The sequence below is a fragment of the Zootoca vivipara genome, chromosome 7, assembly GCF_965207765.1.
Source record: "Zootoca vivipara chromosome 7, rZooViv2.hap1.1, whole genome shotgun sequence".
NCBI classification, from domain to species: Eukaryota; Metazoa; Chordata; class Lepidosauria; order Squamata; family Lacertidae; genus Zootoca; species Zootoca vivipara.
Genome location: NC_142590.1, coordinates 90,785,294 through 90,811,027, shown reverse-complemented (window position 1 = coordinate 90,811,027; position 25,734 = coordinate 90,785,294). Strand labels below are relative to the sequence as shown.

The window sequence follows — 25,734 nt, the reverse complement described above, 5'->3', positions numbered from 1 at the left end:
TCACAAGCCTGTGGGAACCTGATCAAGGGTTTGAGGAACTGAAAGGACTTCGGAAAGGCCATGGTTGTAATAAAAGGCTTGTAACCTCTGAAACGCTTGCATTCTGCTTCTGTCGGACTGTGAACAAAGGAGAAGAGCGAGAGTGGTGCCAACGAGGCTTTCTGAAATCATTTCTGGTATTTTGCACACAAATTTCTTAACACCTTGGATTCCGTTAACTTTGACGGCTCCCGTGTTGGGTAGAACTGGCACAAAGGATTCCTTTGTCTAGTCTTGAGTCAACACGATCTCTTTATCCACACATTGACTAATTCAATTGCAGTGTGTCTTAAATGCTTTGGATCTGCTCCTGGATTAGCCTTCTTCCTTTCGTCTCTCCAAGCATGGAGGTTAGGATGCTGGTTATAAAAAACACCACCTTGATCCATGAAATTGCACCACAAAAATGCAACTCCCCAAGCCGTCCATCGACATACAAACACTTTGCGAACTTTGGTGAGGCAGCCTAGGTGTTAGAGGTGCACACCTGAGCTAGATCTAGGTTTTAAGCATGCCCACCTGAAGGAAAACTTGAGAGTTGGCTTCTTTTAAAATGAAGGAGAGGGACATGTGGTGTCAAATGCTGGGAGGTCAGATTATAGCTTATGGAAAGGAGGTGACAGGCATTGGCCCATGCCCTGCCCAGCAGACAGAAGAATACAACTAAAGGGCGGCTTCAGGAATCGGATGCTTTGAGGGATGGGATCTCAAAGCAAGGTGAGTTAAGAACATAAGAGGTTGCTAGATCAGGCCAGTGGCCCATCTAGTCCAGCATCCTGTTCTCACAGTGGCCAGCCAGGCGGGGAAACCCACAGGCAGGATTTGAGCACAAGAGCAACTCTCCCCTCCTGTGGTTTCCAGCAACTGGTGTTCAGAATCATTACTACCACCAGATGAGCACAGCCTTCGTGACTAGTAGCCACCACTAGCTCTGAGCATCCCTGCAATGTTGCAAGACATCCTGAAACAGTGCTTTGGGGTGATGTACTACGCCAGGAGTGAGGGACCTGTGGCTATCCATATGTTGTGGAATGGCAACTCCAATTGGCCAACGACACTTCTCCCTACCCGGGAGCCAGAGGTGACTGCCAATTTAGATGGATCTAAAAGAGGATTGGGACGCGGGTGGCACTGTGGTCTAAACCACAGAGCCTAGGGTTTGCCGATCGGAAGGTCGGCGGTTCGAATCCCCACGACAGGGTGAGCTCCCATTGCTCGGTCCCTGCTCCTGCCCACCTAGCAGTTCGAAAGCACGTCAAAATGCAAGTAGATAAATAGGTATCACTCCTGCGGGAAGGTAAACAGCGTTTCCATGTGCTGCTCTGGTTCTCCAGAAGCAGTTTAATCATGCTGGCCACATGACCCGGAAGCTGTACACCAGCTCCCTCGGCCAGTAAAGCAAGATGAGCACCACAACCCCAGAGTCGGACACGACTGGACTTAATGGTCAGGGGTCCCTTTACCTTTAAAAGAGGATTGGACAACTTCAAGGAGGAGACGGCTCAGTGGCTCCTCGCCACGATGGCTGTATTCTGCCTCATTGACCCGGCTTCACATCCTCTTTGAGCATTGGAAGATTCGAAACAGATATAGGAAAGACCTCCTTCACTCAGCGCATCATTAAACTGTGGAACTCCCTCCCACTGGAGGCAGGGACGGCTACCAATTTGGATAGCTTTAAAAGAGGAGGAGACAAATTCATGGAGGAAGACAGGGCTACCAAAGGCTGCTAGCCATGGTGACAACAATGGAGACAACAATGCTTTGGAATATCATTGTTGGAAACTTCAGGGAGAGAAAAGTGCTGGTGCCTGCAGGAAAAAAGGACCCCTGGACTGTTAGGTCCAGTCAAAGGTGATTATGGGGTTGTGGCACTCATCTAGCTTTCAGGCCGAAGGAACTGGCGTTTGTCCACAGACAGCTTTCCGGGTCATGTGGCCAGCATGACTAAACCGCTTCTGGTGCAACGGGACACCGTGACGAAAACCAGAGTGCACAGAAACGCTGTTTAACCTTCCCTACTTGCAGTGGCGGGCTTTTGAACTGCTAGGTTGGCAGGAGCTGGGACAGAGCAACGGGAGCTCACTCCGTCGGAGGGATTAGAACCACTGACCTTCTGATCGGCAAGTCCAAGAGGCTTGGTAGTTTAGACCACAGTGCCACCACATCCCACAGGCATTTAGTCAGCCACTGTGAGAAGAGGATGCTGGACTAGATGGGCCATTGCCCTGATCCAGAAGATGCTCTTCTTATTTCCGTTTATTGAATCATAGAATCATAGAGTTGGAAGAGACCACAAGAGCCATCCAGTCCAACCCCCTGCCGAGCAGGAAACACCATCAAAGCATTCTTGACATATGGCTGTCAAGCCTCTGCTTAAAGACCTCCAAAGAAGGAGACTCCACCACACTCCTTGGTAGCAAATTCCACTGCCAAACAGCTCTTACTGTCAGGGAGTTCTTCCTAATGTTTAGGTGGAATCTTCTTTCTTGTAGTTTGAATCCATTGCTCTGTGTCCGCTTCTCTGGAGCAGCAGAAAACAACCTTTCTCCCTCCTCTATATGACATCCTTTTATATATTTGAACATGGCTATCATATCACTCCTTAACCTTCTCTTCTCCAGGCTAAACATACCCAGCTCCCTAAGCCGTTCCTCATAAGGCATAGTTTCCAGGCCTTTGACTATTTTGGTTGCCCTCCTCTGGACACGTTCCAGCTTGTCAGTATCCTTCTTGAACTGTGGTGCCCAGAACTGGACACAGTACTCCAGGTGAGGTCTGACCAGAGCAGAATACAGTGGTACTACCGGTATTACTTCCCTTGATCTAGATGCTATACTCCTATTGATGCAGCCCAGAATTGCATTGGCTTTTTTAGCTGCTGCATCACACTGTTGACTCATGTCAAGTTTGTGGTCTACCAAGACTCCTAGATCCTTTTCACATGTACTGCTCTCAAGCCAGGTGTCACCCATCCTGTATTTGTGCCTTTCATTTTTTATTTATTTTTTTGCCCAAGTGTAGTACTTTACATTTCTCCTTGTTAAAATTCATCGTTTGCTTTGGCCCAGTTGTCTAATCTGTTAAGGTCATTTTAAGATAAGATATCTTTATTGTCATTGTCCCCTTGTGGGAGCAACAAAATTACTCGGTTGCAACATCCACTCAGATAAAGCATTCCGCATAATCCAAAATTACAAAACCTAATTAAAAACAGTAAATATAATACAAAATAACAAGTAAAATAAGATGACTTCAAAGTCCAGACTTTCCATTTAAGGCCAAAATCGCTCTAGAGAAGAAACTGTTCCTGAGATGGCTCGTTCTTGCCTGCATTGTTCTATATCTCCATCCCGATGGCAGGAGCTGAAACAAATGGTGACCAGGGTGCATTGGATCTCTTGAGATGTCTAGTGCTTTTCTATGGCACCTGGTGGTATAGATTTGTTCTAAGGTGGAGAGTGAGCAGCCAATAATGCTCTCTGCTGTTTTAATAATTCTGCAATAATTTTGAAGTGTGATCCTGTCCCCTGGGGTATTAGCCACCCCACCCAATTTGGTGCCATCTGCAAACTTGCTCCATTGGCCCCATCCAGATGTTTGTACCCCAACTTCTAAAGAAAGACAGATCACAGGCCCTGCAGATTACTTCCTGTCCCCTTCATTTTTCTGGTGGTGCCTCTGGGGCCTGCACCAGTGAAGCCATTGAGAATGAGCAGATGAGCAGCCCCGTGCACAAAAGAAGACTCCCAGCCCCAATGCCATTTTTCTTTCTTTTTGCAGATTTATCCTACGACATGTTAATTTAGCCGTTACAGTGTACTAGTGGTAGGTCCATTCATATACCAATCCACTTTATTAATTTTTCTTCAGTGTTTCCCCAGTGTTACTGCATTCATGCCATCTTGAGGGACACTTGCATTAGAGCACAACAAAAGTAGGAACCCCCCCCCCAAAAAAATGCTGCAGAACATCAGTGGGGGGTGAGGAGAAAAAGGATTTCAGGTGCAAGTTATACAACATGCACTGTGATGGGAAACAAAGCAAAGTATCTTCCCCGAAACATTTGCAACGTTGAAAGTGGGTTTGTGTGTAACCTTCCCTGATAACCACCATGAACACAAATTCTCATTAATGACTAAAAAAGCTGTCTGAAGTGGTCCCATCAGTTATAAAGGTAAAGGTAAAGGGACCCCTGACCGTTAGGTCCAGTCGCGGACGACGCTGGGGTTGCGGCGCTCATCTCGCTTCACTGGCCGAGGGAGCCTGCGTACAGCTTCCGGGTCATGTGGCCAGCATGACTAAGCCGTTTCTGGCGAACCAGAGCAGCGCACGGAAACACCGTTTACCTTCCTGCCGGAGCGGTACCTATTTATCTACTTGCACTTTGACGTGCTTTCGAACTGCTAGGTTGGCAGGAGCAGGGACCGAACAATGGGAGTTCACCCTGTCGTGGGGATTCGAACCACCGACCTTCTGATCAGCAAGCCCTGGGCTCTGTGGTTTAACCCACAGCGCCACACGCGTCCCATCAGATATCTTTAATATATAAATGTCAGCTTTCGATTTTACACTCAGCTTGTTTGTATTCAACCTTCCCACCACTAGGCGGCGCTCACGCACCAGCTATAGCTGAAGGGGGAGGCGAGAGGGAGGGAGGGAGGGAGACCCAGAATCACTTCTCTCTGCATGAACCGTGGTCCTCCACCCCTTCCGACGCTGCTCTGGTTCCTTGCCTTTGTGACAATTCCATCCTTGCTTTCCCCCTCACTCACGTCCCCTTCCTATTGAAGAAAGGACAGAACAAACCCTAAAGGGGAGGGGGAGAGAACCTCTTGAAACTGTAGGAGACACAAAGTTCTCACCAGCCTAAAATCAGCCTTCCCTCATAGCTCAGTGCTAGAGCATCTGTTTTTCATGCAGAAGGTCCCATGCTCAATCCCTGGTCTCTTCTCCAGGCTAAACCTACCCAGCTCCTTCAATCATGAGCCAGCTCTTTGGACCATCTAGTACAGCAGCATCTACATTGGCTAGCAGCACCTCTGAAAGGCTGTTCCTACCTCGAGAAGCCAAGAATCGAGGCTGAGACCTTCTGCCTGCAAAGCAGGTGCTCTACCGCTAAGCTACGGTCCTTCCCTCCCCAAATTCTAGCACGGCTCGCCTAGTAAGGGCCCTGTTTTGCGTTGGAAAGTTTGCAGATGACACCAAATTGGGAGGGGTGGCTAATACCCCAAAGGACAGGATCACACTTAAAAATGACCTTAACAGATTAGACAACTGGGCCAAAGCAAACAAGATTTTAACAAGGAGAAATATAAGGTCATATAAAGGAGGGAGAAAGGTTGTTTTCTGCTGCTCCAGAGAAGCGGACACGGAGCAATGGATTCAAACTACAAGAAAGAAGATTCCACCTAAACATTAGGAAGAACTTCCTGACAGTAAGAGCTGTTCGGCAGTGGAATTTGCTACCAAGGAGTGTGGTGGAGTCTCCTTCTTTGGAGGTCTTTAAGCAGAGGCTTGACAGGCATATGTCAAGAATGCTTTGATGGCGTTTCCTGCTTGGCAGGGGGTTGGACTGGATGGCCCTTGTGGTCTCTTCCAACTCTACGACTCTATGATTCTATGGAACATGTCACACCAGTGCTTCCCAAAGCTGGGTCTCCAGCTGTTGTTGGACTACAACTCCCGTCATCCCTAGCTAGAAGGACCTGTGGTCAAGGGTGATGGGAGTTGTAGTCTAACAACAGCTGGAGACCCAACTTTAAGAAACACTGTGCTACACCAAACTCCCCCAACCTAATGCCCTCCAGATGTTTTGACCAACAACTCCATCAGTTCTAGCCAGTAGGGTCAAGGGTGATGGGAGATGTGGTCCAAAACAAGAACAGCAGGCTGGGGCAAGCCACCCTACCCACCTCAAAGGCGATGAGTTTGTAGCTCCAGTTCCCTCGAAGTCCTGGCGCCAACTTCCCCCACCTTTTAAGATTTGCACCAGCTGGAAATAAATTTTCAACTGTCACCATAGTAACTGTTTGTTGTTTGCCTGCTGTTGTCTCTGAATCGGAAGGTTGCCAGAGGAGAAGGATGAATCTTCTCCCCATTAGGGGAATGACCTTGAGATGGAGGCTTCGGTGAGCCGTCGAAGATGTGGATAAAAAAATAACTCCCACTGGAAACTCTCAGAGTTGTAACCATAACTACTGACCTGAAGCCAGTGCTCTAGAACCCCAGTTTTCTGTTGAGTGGAGAGCCTCCCACACCCAGGTGTGCTACGAAAGAGGCAGCTCCGCCTTTAGATCACTGCATAGAAGAAATTTAGCACATGCTTTTGCTGGGCAAGGCAGCAAGGGAATGTTATTCTTCCCCGTCCCCATCCCATATTAGTGCAGGTAGGGGCACAGCTGGGCCACCAGCCAAAGCTGATGAAAGGTACTCCACACCACCAATGTCACCTGAGCCTCAAGTGACAGCAATGGCTCCAGAAATAGCCCCAAGCTGTGTACCCTGCCACCTGCCAGCTATCCGGTCCAGGGAACCACCCACTAACAGTGTCTCAGACTTATCTGGATTGGGCTTCAGTTTGTTGGCTCTCATCCAGTCCATTGCCGAGGCAAGACACTGGCCCAGCACTTCCACTGCCACACCTGCAGTAGTAGAATCCTAGAGTTGGAAGAGACCACAAGGGCCATCCAGTCCAACCCCCTGCCAAGCAGGAAACACCATCAAAGCATTCCTGTCAAGCATCTGCTTAAAGACCTCCAAAGGAGGAGACTCCACCACTCTCCTTGGCAGCAAATTCCACTGTCGAACTGCTCTTACTGTCAGGAAGTTCTTCCTAATGTTTAGGTGGAATCTTCTTTCTTGTAGTTTGAATCCATTGCTCTGTAGAGTAGAGCTGTGTGTCATCAGCATATGGCTGACAATGTGCGCCAAAACTCTGGATGACCCCACTCAGTGGTTTCATGTACAGTAGATGTTAAACAGCATGGGGGATAAAATCGAACCCCAAGGAATAATAATAATAATAATAATAATAATAATAATAATAAATTTATTGTGTATACCCTGCCCATCTGGCTGGGTTTCCCCAGCCACTCTGGGCAGCTTCCAACAAAATATTAAAATACAATGGTCTGTTAAACATTAAAAAACTTCCCTAAACAGGGCTGCCTTCAGATGTCTTCTAAAAAAAGTCTGGTAGATGTTTTTCTCTTTGACATCTGGTGGGAGGGCATTCCACAGGGTGGGTGCCACTACCAAGAAGGCCCTCTGCCTGGTTCCCTATAACTTGGCTTCTCGCAGCGAGGAAACCACCAGAAGGCCCTCGGCGCTGGATCTCAGTATCCGGGCTGAATTATGGAGGTGGAGATGCTCCTTCAGGTATACTGGACCGAGGCCATTTAGGGCTTTAAAGGTCAGCACCAACACTTTGAATTGTGCTCGGAAACGTACTGGGAGCCAATGGATGGCAGTGGTTTTATGAATCATTGACCTGGCATTGCACAGCAGCACCTTCAAGTCATGTGGGTTTCCCTTGTTGATTCCAGTATCCATCCGGTCAAGACCAGACCCGGAGGCAGGGATAGTCTTCAAACAACGACTAAACCTGCCTCCTTGGTAGTGACATGGTTTGGTCTTAGCGTAACTCCTCCACTGACCCGTGATCACTGAGATTGGTTGTCCCAGTGCATCCCCCTCTGCCCCAGCCATTTTGAAGGCTCCATGGGGCAAAAGAGCATTCACCAACCATCACCCTCTGGAAAAAAAAAACATCCAAGTAGGACTGGAACCACTGCAAAGCAATTGGCAAGTGCTGCCTTCGGTCAAATTTTACCCATGAGGTGCAGGAGAGATCAGGATCTAGCCCAGACATCCCCAGACTTCGGCCCTCCAGATGTTTTGGACTACAATTCCCATCATCCGCTGGTCCTCTTAGCTAGGAATCATGGGAGTTGTAGGCCAAAACACCTGGAGGGCCGCAGTTTGGGGATGCCTGATCTAGCCCAGTATCTTAGGCAGACCTGGTAAAAGGCAGCTCTATTCCTATGTAAGAAAGACCATTTATGTCTGGGTTAGAAAAGTCTTCTTTTCCCCAACTCATCAGGAAAAACAACAGTAGCCTGACCAGCTCTTATGACCTGAACAGCAACTGGATCTGCAGAAACCAGCAAATTAAGTTTTTCTCAGCATGGAGTTAAGTATGCGTGCCCACCCATGCCTGCAGATGGAACTGCTGTTAAAGCCGCAGGAACAAGGCCTGCTTAAATCAGTTGGCAACTCTTAATCTTAAGAATGCTTTGTGCTTGACTTGGCTGCCCAGCTCACAGTATTCTGCAGTCTCACAGTACTCCGAATATAGTGGTACCTTGGGTTACGTACCTGATTCGTTCCAGGGTGTGGCACGTAACCCGAAAAGTACATAACCCGGAAAATCGCGAAAACGCGCTTCTGCGCATGCGCAGAACTGCGCAGAACGCTTCTGTGCATGCGAACGGCGAACCCGGAAATAAACAATTCCGGGTTTGCGCAGTACATAACCCAAAAAATACGCAACCTGAACTGTACGTAACCCGAGGTATGACTGTACTGGGGAACATATAGTACGTATTCCCAGTGCAGGATGGATTTTGATGAGTAAGAGAGGATATATTATTTAGTAATTATCCTTCCTCTTTCTCACTTGTGTGAGAATGCAAATATATATTTCAGCAGAGTTAAAAATCACCATCCATGCACAGCTTATCTCTAGAAGCTATTAGGACAAAGTTTGCATAACCTTCTAGAACAATTATATCCAATGATAATTTAGGCAGACTGAGACTATCTTCTCCCTTTTTATGTCTCCCTCTTTACAAAGAAATCACTCTCAGATTCAAAAGTAAATATGAAAAATACAAGTATTACTCACATCCCAAGTCTTGCCAGGATTCAACAGTTACAGTGATGAAAATCAGGCAGGCAATAGTCCTTAAATGTTACAAAGATACATAGTCCAGTTCAAAATGGAGATTGTTCTCTGGAGGAGAACAAATATATCTACTGTATTCCTCCACTGCAGGTAGGAAAATAGTGTGTAGTGACAGAAGGAAATATAGATTAAGCTTCTATTGCTTTCCTTCCCACCACAAAAGTTTAGACTAAAGGATATGACATCATGGAGTCCCATGTCTGTAACTATCTAGCAATCATGCATTTGTGATTTTGGCTACAGATCCTCCTACTCAATACATTTGGGGACATCCGCTGGGTGGCAACACAGTTGGCTGTGATTCCCTGGAACATATCCATGGCGTTTTGAGAATGGTGATTCCCTTTCACCCTTTGACTATGGTAATTGTCAGGCTGCTATTATTTATGTGATACAGTCTGTTAGGGTTTAAAGCATCCTGCTAATAGATCAAATTTCACCCTCCTTGAATTACATACACACATAATCATTTCCATGACCCAATGTTCTTGGTTCATTGCCCATCAATGTTGCCTCTTGGCAGGCTGAAATTCATACTGGGGCTGTCAAACCATTGCAGAAATCTTAGTCAATTTATCAAATGAGTTTCAGTTGATTCGCCAAACTAATCAAAGCTGAACAAGAATAAAAGCAGCTATTCTGAAGGGTAAAAATGGCAAAAGGCATATCATTCTTTGGCCTTTGGGTGACACATGTATGCATCACAGCAAGCGCCCTCTTGGAATGGGAAGGACCTGTTGGTTATGAAAAGGGAAAGGTTCCGACTTCCTTTGTCTCCTCAGCCTGGTCCTCGGACCCTTGTTGGCGAGAAGAGTGTCCTTGCAGAGTATTTTCTGCTTTTATTCTTAAAAGTCTTTATCCGCAAAGCAACCGGCCAACTGTACACACATCAACACTCCCAGCTATCACCAACCCATAGCTGCCAAGTTTTCCCTTTTCTCGCGAGGAAGCCTATTCAGCATAAGGGAAAATCCCTTTAAAAAAGGAATAACTTGGCAGCTATGCACCAACCCACCCACACCCAACACTAACATTGACCACTCTATATATACAGGTACAGTACACTTAGGTGAAAGGTTGCAGGAGTCCTTGCAGGCTTTGCCGATTGATTGTAGGCCTCTGACTCATGCTGACTCAGTTCCTTTTGCATTAAAGAAACAGCGGCTAATTTTTAGCCGTGACAGGACCATTGTGTAATGTTGCATCTTCATGCAAACAGCACCACGGTCAATCCTCCAGTTAGAAAAGATATCTCTCTGCTGGAGACCAAGAAGAGCTTCTCCCCATCAGAAGATAATGTGGCGGCAAAACCTTCCATCCAGCTTCTCACAAGTTCTCTTCTCCTGCAAAAGAGGCTTCTGCTTTTCTCCCTCATTCTCAGGGTGCTTCTGAATTTATTTTGAATTTGCTGTTTGCAGGGTTGGGTTTCCCTTAATATTACAAGATGGCCAATGTAGTGGGGGGTGTGTGTGTGTGTGTGTGTGTGTGTGTGTGTGTGTGTGTGTTTTCCTTTCCACGAAACATTTCCCCAGCACTCTGCAGCCTCCCCAGGTGCCCACTCTTCCTGATCTGAATAGAAGTCATAGGAGGAATTGCCTCGACGTGACATCTTCCTCTGGACTTTAAGTGAAGCACAAGAATCAGTGGAGATGAATTGCAGAATGAAGGCAAGCCTGGCCCATGACAACATGGGGCTTTCACAGGAAGAGCAGGCACCCAGGAAGCCTGTAGAATGCGGACCACCAGGGAGATGATTTGCAGAGTGAAAGAAAGTGCAGCCCATGACATCATGGCACCTGGGAAGGCTGCAGAATGCAAACAACCAGAGATAATATCTGTAGAACAGGGGGGGGGGAAATCCTCACAAAAATTCTCAGCCATCTCAGAAGTTAAAGAAAGCACACAAACCCATGACAATTTCACCAACATTTTCTCTTCCCTTTGACAATTTTTAAATGCATTTTCTTTTTTCATCAACTGATGGAGAATGGTTGAAAAGAAGGTGAATGAAGTGTTCGGCACAGCACTAGAGTCCTGGGCTAGATGGACCTAAAGAGTTGCCTATGTTCATGGAAGACAGATTCCCTCGGAAGAAGAGGAGGAAAAGGAAGACCTCTCCTAGTCCAAAGACAGATCCATGGCCATGTTTTTGTAGGTACCTATATTATAGTTAATTGGTTATTTTACTCTCTTTTTTTTTAAGTACTCTGCTGTCTAAATAATCAAGAGCACCTTTTGAATCGACCAAAAGGGTCAATTAGTCTAGCTGATTAATTGACTAAACTTTGCAGCCTGCACCCTAACACTCCTTCTCAATACCGAAATAAAACCCCACCTCGTTATTGCTGAGCCGGTTGAGAACCGAGACTTTGTGCACAATTGGATTTGAGCCTCGTTAATCTATAAAGCAACCCCACACACCCTTGTTCATTCCTCTTCACGCTTCTGCGGCAGAGGCATTTGTCTTCCCCCAGAGCACGGTGCTCTGTGTTATATGTCCCAGCGCTTGCAGCTGGGCAGCAATGACGCATGGGGTGAATGGGAGGGCAGGCTAAGTAGCTCACTTAGGCTCACTGTGGGGCGAACCTCATCCCCATGGAGATGGCTTGAGGGCATGAAGGGGCCTGCGTAGGCCAGGCCTTTTGCAAAGTGTGAGCTTTACATGCAGTGAGTCATGGGGAAGGCTGGGAATAGAAGCAGGAGACCAGCTTCCCAGCCACGGCCACACATGATTCATTCCTACCCTCAGCCTTGGACAATTTATCCCTCTAGCTTGCTAGCAAAGGGTGGCCCTTTTCAAAGCAGCGGATTTCTGAAACTGCCTATGCACAGATACACAGTCGGGAGTACACCCCACTCAGTTTGTTGGGGCTTACTTGTGAGAGTAGACATGTACAGGATTGCATGGCGAGAGTCTTCAGAATGTAGGAAGCTGCCTTGCACCGAGCCAGACTGGTGGTCCATTTAGCTCAGTGTTGTCTACACTGACAGGCAGCTGCTCTCCAGCAGGGAGCATCGAATGCTTCCTGGCATATTGGGAAAGGTTGCACTAGAATGCCTCTGCCTGTCATTTGGTATCCAATCTGCAAGGGATGCATGTGTTTAATGCGAGGGAGGGTTGAATTATGCAAAACTCTCGCACATTGCAAGCACCTGCAGCCTGGTGTGATATACATTCCAGGAACATTTCAACCAGCTCCTCCACAGCTGGTATGAGATAGGGCTTCATATCCCATGCATGAGGTTGCAGGAGGGTGGTGGTGCTTGCTTAAAATAAATCCCTGTGCAAACCTGGTTCATTTCAGTCATGCAAGCAATGGAGGCTTCCCATTGGGGCAAATGGGGCACTGCCCCACCAATGTCAAACCCATCCTGGATAGCTCAGTCAGTAGAGCGCAAGACTCTTGATCTCATGTTCGGGAGTTTGAGCCCCACATTGGGCAAAAGATTCCTGCATTGCAGGCGGCTGGACTAGATGATCCTCGTGGTTCCTTCCAACTCTATGATCTGCCCTCTCCCAGCCCCCACCTGCCTGCCTCCAAGGAGTAACGCCTCCCGTCATCTTCCTCCTTATAAGTAACACCTTGTCGAACTCTGGCAGGAAAAAGGATGGGGGCAAAACCAGAATTAGATGGCTCTTCCTGCCATTGGCTCTCTGGCGCCACCTACTGTTTGTCTCCCTGCCTTCTGCCCAACAAGCTCTGGAACTTGCTGGGGAAACAGCATACAGACACTTTGCATCGACCACCTAAGAGGGCAAGGGGCAAGACAAAAATTCTTAGGTGATGTGTATCTCAGCGACCTGAAATGCAATGAGGTCATTTCCCCAACCCACTGCATTTCAACCTGTAGCTTTGCATAGCTGTACAGACCACTGGGGGGGGGGTAATCTTCGCCCCATGTTCATCACCTGATTTGCTTCCCTGTGCTGAACTCTCAGTTCAATGAAGCGGCCATCTGCGCATGTGCTCTTAGTTGTGCATGCATGGCAGCTGTCTGGACTGCGCACACCTGAGCTTGTTTAGGGAAGTTTTTAATGTGTGACATTTTAATGTATTTTTAATATTTGTTGGAAGCCGCCCAGATTGGCTGGGGAAACCCAGCCAGATGGGCAGGGTACAAATAATAAAGTATTATTATTATCATTATTATTATTACTATTACTATTATTATTATGTTTTCAAATTGGATGGAAACTGGTTTGAGGGGAAACGTATCAAATAGGAGCAGGGCTTTTTCCCCAGCAGGAACTCAGTCCCAGCACCTTCCAGGTGGGTTCCAGCCCTTCTCAGGTGGGTGCCATCGCCATTCTAAGAGAACAAGGGAGGCATTCATAGCGAGTTCCAGCCCCTCTTTTTCTAGAAATAATAGCACTGAATAGCAGCATTTCTCAAGAAGCTACAAGATACGTATTGATTGCTGCTAATGTCATGTGCGCTTACGTGGCTTCAGACACCAGTCGTGGGAGTGTGCCAGAGCCAGAGTAAATGGTCATGTGTACATAGCCTTAATTTGCACGTCCTAAGAACATAAGAAAGGGGCGCGGGTGATGCTGTGGGTTAAACCACAGAGCCTAGGGCTTGCCGATCGGAAGGTCGTCTGCTCAAATCCCCGTGACGGGGTGAGCTCCCATTGCTCGGTCCCTGCTCCTGCCAACCTAGCTGTTCGAAAGCACATCAAAGTAGATAAGCAAGTAGATAAATAGGTACCACTCCAGCGGGAAGGTAAACGGTGTTTCCGTGCGCTGCTCTGGTTCGCCAGAAGTGGCTTAATCATGCTGGCCACATGACCCGGAAGCTGTACGCCAGCTCCCTCGGCCAACCCCAGAGTCGTCTGCGACTGGACCTAACGGTCAGGGGTCCCTTTACCTTTACGAACATAAGAAGAGTTGGATCAGGCCAGTGGCCCATCTCGGCCAGCATCCTGTTCTCACAGTGGCCAGCCTGTGGGCGCCCTTGTGCTCACAAACAAGGCCTGAGCACAATAGCACTCTCTCCCCTCCTGTGGTTTCCAGCAGTCGGTGTTCAGAAGAAGCATTGCCAGCTGTGGAGGCGGCACATGTCCTGGATGTTCCAGGTTAAGAAGGGGCCACTGAGTGCCTCCAAATCTTGGCACAGAAAGTACTCCTTCCCACCCACCCACAAACACCCCCATCACCACACAGGAACACTTTGTTCATTTCTAGTGGGTAAAGAACAGATCATCCAAGGCCACAGATATATTTCCTTTTTATTCATCATGGAGAAGGAGAACAAGGGGAGAAAGAACAAAGCCGGTTGCTGGGCAAGCCAAGTGCTTTATTGATCCTTGAAAACTCGAGAGCAAAATATACCCAAAGCAACCCAGTACACAAAAGAACAGCACAAGAGACAAGGAGAGGAATGTGGCAGGGGAAGTGCTGAGCCAAAGAGAGCATCGTCCAGAATCTCATCACACCATGCATGCTGCAAGACATGGGCGTACCCAGCATGGGGCAGGGGGGCAGCTCCCCCCCCCCCCGAAGCAAAGAAGGGAGAGCACAGCACGACAGGCAGGGACGCTGCCAGCTGTGCTCCGCCTCAGCCTGCTCGGCTGAAGCGAAACGGCGGCAGCAAAGCTGCTTCCGTCGAGGGAAACCTGGACCTGGACCTGGACCTGGGCTAACTTCAGCCCACGCTCCTTCAAGTCACAGCGAGCAAAGCACAGAAAGTGCTGCCCCACAATGCTCTGCGGCACTTCATTTGCAAATGAGGTGCCGCGGAGCATTGTGGGGCAGCACTTTCTATGCTGTGCTCGCTGTGACTTGAAGGAGTGTGGGCTGAAGTTAGCCCAGGTCCAGGTTTAGGGTTAGGGTCGACAGAGGCAGCTTCGCTGCCGCTGCCTTGTTTTAATCACCGCTGCCGGTAAAGGAGCGGGCGAGGCAGAAGCACAAGCGTGGGTGGCTCCGTGTGCCGCCTCGGCAATGGCTGGAAATGGCCCCCTCCCCTCTGGGGGTGTGTGGACATTGACCACGCCTCCTGGGGGATCCCAGCCACGTCATCGCCAGCCAGCCAATCGGGTGGCTGGGGTGGGGGGCGTGGCTGGCGTGCCCCCCCCTAGTTTTGATCCTGTGTATGCCCATGCTGCAAGAGCTCATTTCCCCCCATTCAACCCGTCTCAGACCTTCCCTGCAAAAATCTGAGTTTATTTTTACCCAGGGTTAAAAGCTGTTTCAGCATCCCCGGTAATGTACGCTGGTCGGGAGCAGGACACGGTGGGAGGGCTGGAATATTGAAGTGGAGAAAGGCAAAATGATTACTGGTTTTTGTTGCCTTAGAACGAATCAGCAATAATTAGACATTAGGGCTTTTGTGAGGTCCTCGCCGGGGCTGAATTTCAAATGTGAAACCGGAAGCGTGTTTTGCCCCTTTGAAATGTGAAATCCTGTCGTTTTGTTGAACGCATGAGGTTTGTGTGAAACCTTGTTGTATGCCAAAGTAGAATTCAGGTTTCCCAGCTGTGCTAGCCTAAGAAAACGCTTATTTAATTTACACACAATTCGTTTGTGGACTAACCTGCCCTTGGGTGCAATGATGGGCTTGTGCTGAGAGATGACTTTTTAAAAGGATTAGGCAAATTTAACTGTGGAGAGAGGGAGGTTTGTTAACAATGAGAAAAGAAGTATCCATGTTAGAGGTGATATGCCTCTGAATACCAGGTCGGGGTGTGTGTGTGTGTGTGTGTGTGTGTGAAATATACAGTTTCTCGCCCTCTAAGAAGCAATCAGGTTTAGCTGCCTGACTCAAAGGGAAAGATGCGTATTCAGAATCTTAACACTGACAATGGGGCAACATCCTGCAACACACCTGAGGACAACAGGTTAGCTCAGGGATAGGCAACCTAAGGCTCATGGGCCAGATGTGGCCCAATCGCCTTCTAAATCTGGCCCATGGATGGTCCGCGAATCAGTGTGTTTTTACATGAGTAGAATGTGTCCTTTTATTTAAAATGCATCTCTGGGTTATTTGTGGGGCATTGGAATTCGCTCATTTTTCCCTCAAAATATAGGCCGGCCCACCATATGGTCTGAGGTACAATGGACTGGCCCATAGCTGAAAAAGGTTGCTGACCCCTGGACTAGCTTGAGGGATGGATGCAGGGCAAGCCAGAGTGGTGAACAGTGCCGCTTGGCAGCCCAGGGCGGCACATACACAGTCCGTCCTGGCGCGTGCACAAGTTGCTTGCACAAGTTTGATCCCACGTGTTAACACTGTGCATTTTCATGCACACCATTAAAAACCTTTAATGCACCCCTGCAAGGTGGGGAGAGTATATCTAAAGCAGTTATGGCCCAACTTAGCCCTCCAGCTGTTTTGGGACTACAATTCCCATCATCCTTGACCACTGGTCCTGTTAGCTAGGGGTGATGGGAGTTGTAGTCCCAAAACAGCTGGGGGGCCAAGTTTGGCCATCGCTGACCTAAAGAGTGTTAAGGTTCCAAGTAGTTGAGGGGAAAGAAGTCATTTTGCTTGTGCATAAATGAAAAGGGTAAGGACATAATTTTTAATTTTGGTGGGCAGGGAGAGCTTGTTAGTATTGCAAATATACATGCTATGGAGCAACACAAGGATTAGCTTTTAATCCTTGATGTTTTGTTTCGTTCCTTAATTTATTGGGGGGGGGTATTGGGTTTGTTGTTTTTATTTCGAATTCATATATTGCGGTTTTTATGTTGATCCTTTCTGTGAACCACCCTGAGACCTCCGGGTATAGGGCGGTATATAAATTCAATAAATAATAATATTTTGTTGGAAGCCACCCAGAGTGGCTGGGGTGACCCAGTCAAATGGGCAGGGTATAAGAAATATTTTTTTAAAAAAAAATTATTATTATTATTATTAATCAGACTGCATGCTTGTTAGTGGCAGTTTATCAGGCAAAGAGGCATCTTCTGGAGTACCTTTCATTGTTCCTGAGGGCAAGCAACCTAAAGCAGGCAGCCTGGGCTCTTGAATCATGCCTGTTCCCTCACAGCCAAAGAAAGCGGATTGAACCAGCACCTGCAAATACGATGGTGGAATATCAAAGCCCAAGCGGCTGCTGAGCCAACAAATTGCAGGTTACCTCGGGATCACTTCAACAATGGGGCAAAATAGTTATTTTGCTGCGCCTTATATTCCTCATTGCGAAGGGTCAGAGCCGCAATTTAGCTTGAATAGAAGCGAGCCGGATCTGAGGCTCTCCTGGCAAGGCACCCCATTATGCCAGGTGAATAGACGTCCTAATTCAGGGGGCAGCCAATAGGTGGCTGTGGAATAACAATGGAGAAAGGTTGGGCCGCATGGGAAAGAGGAGATTAATGGTGCTTGCCTTTGTTAGAGGTTTGGTCTTGCGAAGAGCCCGCTTTGGCGCTGATAAGGGTGACCTCCATGCAAGTAAGAGATTCTGGCTCCTCCACTAAAATAGCACATTTCTCTTGCAAATAGGGAAGTCGGAGAGAGCGAAGTATTATTAGAGGCCCCGACAATCCTGGTTCACTTCTTGCCCTGATCCAGGAAGAGAGAGCTACTGAAGTTTGCGTAGGCTCAGTCAAGGCAGATCTGCCACCCAAAAGACCCTTTGCAGGGGCTGGAAATTATCTCAGTCAACGGGGGTGGAGAGGGACACCTGTCCATCGAGCCATAAATGGCACTCAGGGACTGGCACAGAAGTAGAACTGGAATTGGCTGTGCTTCTCCTAACCAAGTGTAGGGAGGCACTCTCCTGCTTTCAAGTCAGATGCTTCAGTTGTGGGGTCTCGGGGGGGGGGGGCATCCATACCTTGGCTTGATTTGGAATGTGACCCCTCAATTCTCCCTAGATTCACCCTCCGCACTGCAGCTTTCTTCCCCAACTGCTGCTGTTCTTCCTTCACTGCACCCTTTCTGGTACCCGCTAGAAACATTTTCACTTAGCCAAGCTAAGAAGTACTTGATGCATGTTTTTGACCTGTTTTTAAGCTCGTTGATTTTATCCCTTGAACGTTTTGCAGAGTTGTCCTTACTAGATGACTTTACCAACAACGTACTGGTTTTATTCCGCTTTGAGGGTTCTCGGGTTTGGTTGTTTTCCCGCAATCCAGCAGGGTATAAATTTTATGAAATAAATAAGCTAAACCTGGAGGCTCCCTATGGAATCAATGTAGTGCTCCTATTTGGATCTTCAGGGCACGGGGAGTCTCCCGATTTGGGGAGGAGAAATTGTGGGGCCAGGACTGCAGGAATTGGAGCAAAGCGAAGGATGGGCAAGGAGAAATTGAAGGATGCAGAAAGGGTTCACCCACCATCCACATTAAGTTGAGGCAGAGAGGCGCTAGCCTCTCCAAAGGATTGAGGGGGCCCCACCACAAAGTCACACAACGTCCTGATGTCACAAGGAGGCAAGGGGTGGAGCCAAATGCCCTCTGAAAAAAATACATCGGGTAGTTGAAACTGCCTCAGCTCCTAGGGGTTGGCGCCTATGAGTCGAGGCAGGGCCAGCCCACCAATGAGGCATAGCTGCCAAGTCTCCCGTATTCCCCGGGAAACCCCCATTTTTCCAGCTGTTCCCAGCCGAAAAAACGGATTTTTCTGCCTCATTGGTGGGTTTATTCTGGTGCAGCGGCCATTTTGGAACTCGGCGGAGCATGCTCAGAAGTGACTTTTGATGCTGCTTTGCCCAGTTCCAAAATGGCTGCAGCGCGACTTCTGGTGCGGTGCTACTTCCGGTCTGCTACTTCCGGTCCAGTCCCTTATTTCTCAGGCCGGAACTTGGCAGCTATGCCAATGAGGCAATGTGAGGCAGTTGCCCCAGGGCAGCCAGATCTGGACAGCTGGGAGGGGTGGCCTACAAGGAGGGCGCCAGTCGCCTTCTCCTGCTCCTCTGCCATGTGCCCACCCTCTGCGGCCAGCTCCTCTCTGGCCTCCTCCCCCCCCCCCCCCGCCAGCAGGTGGGCAGCAGTGGGCAGGTGTACAGCGAAGGAGCAGGAGGGTTGTTTGCTGAAGTGTGGCAGGTGTGCCATTTTCTGTTTTGACTCTAGCAGCAAAATGTCCTGGGCTGGCCCTGGGCCAAGGTATGGACAGGCCCTAGGAGACTATTGTGGCCTGGCGTTTCCTGCATTCCAGGAAAGCACTGTTTTGCTGCCTGTTGAAGACCTTCCCTCTTCAACGGGGCTTTTGAGTGGATCTCTCTCTATCCCAGGCTGCACCTGTCCTGGATTCGAAATGGTTTTTCAGTTTCGGAATTGCATTTCGTTGTTTTTGCATATAAAACTGGGGTTTGTTAATTGTTAGAATTGTGAAGGGTTTTGTTTCATTTTGCCGGTGCTCTTGTTGCAATGTTACACTGAGATCCTTTATGGGAAGCAATTCATAAATTGAATTAAATATATTATGTGTTTGGGTTTTTTAAAAAAATAAAAATTAAAAACCTTTTGAAGAATACCCTGCTTTGTCCTGAGTACCTTGTGCTGAAAGGCAACATAATCATTTGGCAAATAAATTGAGATGGCCAGGCTTTCTTTTTTTTCTGTGGAGGTGGGATAGCAAAAGGGGGTGCAGAGGGAACCACACAGGAGATTAGGGGAAACAACTACCGATTGATTATTGTAATATCAATGGTGAATGGACTCTGCAACAGGAAAAGACAATAAAGATTGATTTCCCATACGCACACGCTACAAACTTTCCAAGGACTGTTTTCTAGTAGATTGGCCAAGTCTACATTAAAGAAAGGAGTGGGAGAATAGGGTGCATGAGAGAGAGAGAGGGCAGTTGGGTGGGTCCAGCCCCAAATAAGTTTTCCAGCTCCACCCACTGCTAGACTGCAGCATCCCTGCGAGAAGCGAGGTTGCAGGGAACCAGGCAGAGGGCCTTCTCAGTGGTGGCGCCTGCCCTGTGGAACGCCCTCCCATCAGATGTCCAGGAGATAAGCAACTATCTGACTTTTAGAAGACATCTGAAGGCAGCCCTGTTCAGGGAAGTTTTTAATGTCTGATGTTTTATTGTGCTTTTAATTCTGTTAGGAGCCACCCAGAGTGGCTGGGGAAACCCAGCCAGATGGGCAGGGTACAAATAATAAACATTAATTATTATTATTATTATTATTATTATTATTATTATTATTAGGGATGTGGCCCTTAAGGGAAGGGAGGAAATTAGTTTCCCCATGCTACAGGAAATTAGCAAATTGACCAGCCTGCCACTGTAGACTGTAATCAACAAAAGCTGGGCTATTGAGCCACTATCTGTGGCTACCTTAAGGCAGGCATAGGTAAACTCGGCCCTCCCTCCAGCTGTTTTGGGACTACAATTCCCATCATCCCTAGCTAACAGGACCAGTGGTCAGGGATGATGGGAATTTTAGTCCCAAAACATCTGGAGGGCCGAGCTTGGCCAACACTGCCTTAAGGTCTCATTCTATGCAGGTTTACCTAGGAGTAAGGATGCCTTCATCTGCCCCAGCTGCAACAAAACATGTCTCTCCCATATCAGTCTCTGCAGCCAACGCAGGTGCTGTAACTCTCCAACAGCTTGACTTCACCCCCAAAGACGTGGTCTTCCGTTGTCTCCCAAGGCAGACGGATGCCAACAAGCCCCATTCAACACCCTTAGACTACCCTTTCCTTTCTGAGCCTTTATCACCCACGGGCAGGAATCAAAATCAGGAATTTTGTCCCTCGAGCTGCCTTGCAGACTTCGGCTGCTGCCTCCAGGTGAAGCCCCAGCGGATGCTTCGCTCTCTAGCAAAACGCTACCTGCTCTGGAGCAACTTTCGAATTTGGTCGCTCGTGGCTTGGACAAGTGGCGGTCTGCTTCTGGGGGTAAGATTGCCCTGGCCTTCCAAATCCAGTCAAAGAATGCCAGTGGCAGATGCCACTCTCCGTGGGACACAGTGCCAATCAGGGCCGTCTTTACCCGGGGGTGCAAGGGGTGCAGGGCACCCGGGCACCAAATTCTGGAGGGCGCCAGGCACCCACTGCTGAAGCCGCCTAAGCTCCCCAGGGCAGTTGGCTCGTGGCGACATCACTCACCCGACCCCGACCTCCCCTTCCCCAGCCACTGTCAAAGTTGACTACCAGGCGTTGCATTGCAATGGAAAGAAGGGAAGAGGAGCAACAGCCCCCGCTGTGAGGGAAGGAGGCGGAGGGGAGTGGCTCACGAACGAGTCTGGGAGTGGCGGAAGCAGCCGGCAGAACAGGGAAGGGGGGTGGATGGGTGCCCTCCGCTTCCAATCCTGCAGAGCCCCGAAGTGGAGCAGCCTCTCTCTCTCTCTCTCTCTCTCTCTCTCTCTCTGAACGCTGGGCAGATCTTTGCACCTTTGCGCCAAATATGCAAAAGACAGCCCTGGTGCCAATGTTCCAAAGTACAACCACGATGGGGTTGGCCGTTTGCATTTGACCTTTCATCAAGCAGTTGCTTTGCAGCTGTTTTGGACTATAAATCCCATCAGTTTCAGACAGGACAGCCATACAGGTTGCGGCTGATGGGAGCTGTCGTCCAAAACATCAGGAGGGCACCAGGTTGGGGAAGGCTGCTTTATCCAGTCGAGGTTTGGACTGTGATTGCTTTGTACCAGCAGGTGTTTGTAAGCTATTACTCCTCAATGAGGTTTGATTGCTGCTGTTTTCACCGTTTAAATTTGTTTACCGGCTGCACTTCTAAGCACGCTGGCTAGGAATTCAGAGGGATTTTACTTCCAAGCAAACAGGCTTAGAGGTGTGCATTTTTGGTGCGTTTCATTGATGTGGTTATGTTATTGTACCGGCTAATTAGATTTGTTAGCCAGGCTAGATTCGGTTTTTGGCAGACAGGGAAACAAAATATTAATGACAGAAGAGAACAAATCTCTTTAGAGGCTGGAAGCAGACAGCATCTCCATACATGCACCCCTCTTTCGATAGATGGAGGACAGCACCAGAAAGCGGCATCTCAGGCCCTGAACCTCCAAACCCTGGCTTCCCTCCACCTCGAAATCCATGCTAAGGTACCCCATGATGTCATTTCATTCCTTCTCTATCAGGCCTGCCGGTGGCCCTTGCACTTCTTGGCTGAGCACTGGGGTGAGCGGTTGGAATGACCCACACAGTCCATATTTGGGAGCGTCACGGCCGGAGGATGCCTTGGGTTTCTGCCCAAAGCGGCTTCTATAGGTCATAGACCTCCTCTGAGTAGGCGTTGGGCTCTTCCTCCGACCTGGTGGTCACCTTGAACTGGCGCCGCAGGAACCCTCCGTAGCGCTTCTGATTGTCCCACTTCAGCTTGGGTCGGATCCTGCGCATGAAGCCCCCGTAGCGCTTGCGCAGGTCCCCCAGCTCTTGCCTGCCCTCCTCGGCGGCCGCCGTGTCAGAACCTCGCTTGGGATACTTGCGGAGGAAACCCCCGTAGCGTTTCACCTCATCCTTGAGCAAACCCACATCCGACTCTTCCCCGTTTGAGGCCAGATCCCTGGTCTCCAGAGAGGCCGGGTATTCCTCCTCGGCACCCACCTCAGAGGCTTCCCTCTCCCCCACCTTCCGGAAGAACCCACCGTACTTCTTTGCCATGCTCCCCTTGGCAAGGGCGTTCTCGCGGAGGAGAGAAAAGATCTTGTTCTTGTCCAGCTTCTTCATGAAGCCTCCGTAACGTTTGGCCGGCCCAGTGTACACCTCCCTGGGTCTGGGGTCGCCTTCCTGTTCAGGCTCCTCCTCTTCATCCCCCTGGGATAGTCTGTCGGGCTCCCCCTCGATCAGGAAAGGGGCGAGGAAGGACAGCGCTTTCTTGCACTTCTCCCACTCAGCGCTGGACAGCAAGGAGCCTTGGCACTCCAGGGAGCATATCTGTTAAGACACCAAAAAAAGGGCCAATCTGGTCAACATTCCCTCAGTGGCCCAGAGATAGAAATTCTGTAAAAGCCATTATCAGTGACTGTCAGCATTGCGTACCCAAAAGGGAGGCTTGGCCGTAAAACTGGTAAGAACAGCTGAATGTTAGAGTGAAAAACAACTCCAGATAAGGTACAAGGAGGGCTCTGCCCATCCAGTAACAATGGGTGGAGTAGAGTTGTCTTTGAAGGACTGTGGCGGGATGAGAGATGGTGGAGCGGTGGGGTGCTGGAAGGTGATTGGCAGAGGGAGGGATCAGCTGATTTAAATGTGTGCTATCGGTTAAACCACAGAGCCTAGGGCTTGCTGATCAGAAGGTCGGCGGTTCGAATCCCCGCGACGGGGTGAGCTCCCATTGCTTGGTCCCAGCTCCTGCCAACCTAGCAGTTTGAAAGCACATCAAAATGCAAGTAGATAAATAGGTACTGCTACAGCGGGAAGGTAAACAGCATTTCCATGCGCTATTCTGGTTCTCCAGAAGTGGCTTTGTCATGCTGGCCACATGACCTGGAAGCTGTACGCCGGCTCCCTTGGCCAATAACGCAAGATGTGTGTGGGATGTACATTTATACCTCATGTTATGTTTGCTTCATGTTACGTTTTTTTCAAGTTGCGTCCCGCGGCAACCCAGAAGTTCCGGAAAGGGTTACTTCCGGGTTTCGCCACTCACGCATGCACAGTAGTGCTAAATCGTGCTTTGTGCATGCACACAAGCTCCAGATCACACCGCGCACCTGCACAGATACGGCACTTCAGGTTGTGGGCTTTTATGTTGCGAACGGGTCTCCAGAACGGATCCCGTTCGCAAACAGAGGTTTGCAACTTCCTGTTCCTCCTGGTCTGGAGCATCCTTCCTCTTGCATGTGACTAGTGGGTGGGCATGACCTTTCCAGACCTGGTAAAAGCCCAAGGCGTGCTGCCACTCTCCCTCTTTTCCATCTTCATTTCGGCCTGAGAACTGCTGGACTGCTAGCCTGCAGTCACTAGGCAAATCTCCCTTAGGGGGTAAACCTGTTTCTATACGTTTGAAACTTTAAGCCTAAAGCCTGCCTTCAGGGATCACACTGTGCTCTGCCTGGCCGTGAATAAATTTTCTTTTCATTGCTTATGAATAAGACCGTGGTGTCTTTATTCTTTTAGGAGGGATTCAAGGGGTCTTACCAGGAAAATATTAGAACACATTTCAATCTGGACAAGCCAGATTGAAATGCGTATTGTCTTAAGAAGCTCACATGAGTTTGCAACAAGTTCTCTGCTATGTAAAGGGGAATGCACTCTGCTAAGTAAAGGAACTTGCTAGCGCGAGTTAGGAAGGATATTAATAAACAATCTTCTTCTTCTTCTTTGGCGATCACTCGTAGCCGAGTAAGATTGTCTTCCATAAACATGGTTTTAACAATGGGTCCGTAAGTGACTATGGAGGCCAATTCTGGATCCACATGTCCTTCCACAGGGGGGACATTGATTTCCAGGTGGGAGTTGATCACGGTGTGGATCACTCCTGCTGGGAGTACAAGATTTCCGACGGCTTCGCTCACAAGGGTCATAGGAACATGCAAGCCCACTCACCACGACAAGGTGATGATCCAGCGAGTAGGAATAAACAATATATCCTTTCCTGCCACCCTGAACATTCCCACAGGTCTGAGACCAAGATACCAGCAAAATTATGCTTGCATGTATGTTAAACACAGGCATCCCCAAACTGCGGCCCTCCAGATGTTTTGGACTACAATTCCCATCATCCCTGACTACTGGTCCTGTTAGCTAGGGATCATGGGAGTTGTAGGCCAAAACATCTGGAGGGCCGCAGTTTGGGGATGCCTGGTTAAACAGCATCCCAGATTAGGATTCAGGTGGGCAAGGGTAGCCAAATCTTGACCGGGGCTGCGACTTACCAAGGGGCTGACCAGCTTATCCACATCCTGATTGTGAAGAGCACATGCGGAGCACTGAGCCGAACAGTCTGCTGAATTCGAGGTAGCCAAACTGAGGCAAATGGCAAATGCCAGAAGCTGCCACTCCATTCTTGAAAGCAGGCACCTGAAGGAATTGGGAAGAGAGGTGAGTGAATGGCAGGCAAGTTGCCCTCGTATGCCCTTTCCAGGGAAGGAGTGACTTTTCTGCAATACCAGCACTGTTGAGAGCACCATACCTTTTTTTTTTTTTGGACGGGAGGTTGGAATCAAAGCTTTGCATGCAGAAGGTCATGAATAGGAAAGTGCTCCAAGAGGTTATAACCACAGCCCAAAAGATTATCGGACATCCCCTCCCATCTCTGGAAGAACTACAGTATACAGTTCCCGGTGCCCTAAAAAAGCAAATACTATTTTGCAGGACTCATCTCACCCTGGACATAGTCTTTTTGCACCGTTGCCTTCGGGCAAGAGATATAGAACAATTAAATCAAGAACAAACAGATTAAAAAACAGTTTTTATCCAAGAGCTATAACCATCCTAAATGCTGTAACTAAATAATATGATCTTTGGGGAGTTGCGATATGTGTGTATGTATGTGTATATATGGCTGTAATTGTGTTTTTTGTTTTCATGGGACGGCATTCAATTTTGTTGTACTATGTACAATGACAATAAAGTTATATCTATCTATCATCTATCTATCTATATCTAGAAGGTGAGGATCCCCAGGGGAAATCCCTGGCACACCCAGAGAAACTTTTGCTGGGAAGCTTTTGCCCGGCTTAGGGAGGGAGCTGCAATGCTCTGACAGGTCCAAGAGCCCTCCTGCCACCATCCTACAGCCCACCCAGTTTGGGGAAGGAAACAGGAGGGCTCCAGAATCCTGTTGGAGCCCTGGCGCCTCTTTTGCAAAGCCTGGGAAGCTTCAATGTCACTCTCCCACCACCACGAAACACCCTCGCAAGCTGGC

At 48.7% G+C, this 25,734-nt stretch overlaps 1 protein-coding gene across 1 annotated transcript; it reads right to left on the bottom strand.

The window, feature by feature from the left end:
* Positions 1–22,127: 22,127 nt before the first annotated feature.
* On the bottom strand, positions 22,128–24,883 carry PDYN (prodynorphin). The gene is made up of 2 exons (XM_035121482.3): positions 24,743–24,883; positions 22,128–22,799 (listed from the first exon to the last, which is right to left on the bottom strand). Exons 1-2 carry the CDS (start codon positions 24,869–24,871, stop codon positions 22,128–22,130), a joined length of 801 nt encoding a protein of 266 aa, XP_034977373.3. The 5' UTR covers positions 24,872–24,883.
* Positions 24,884–25,734: the final 851 nt, after the last annotated feature.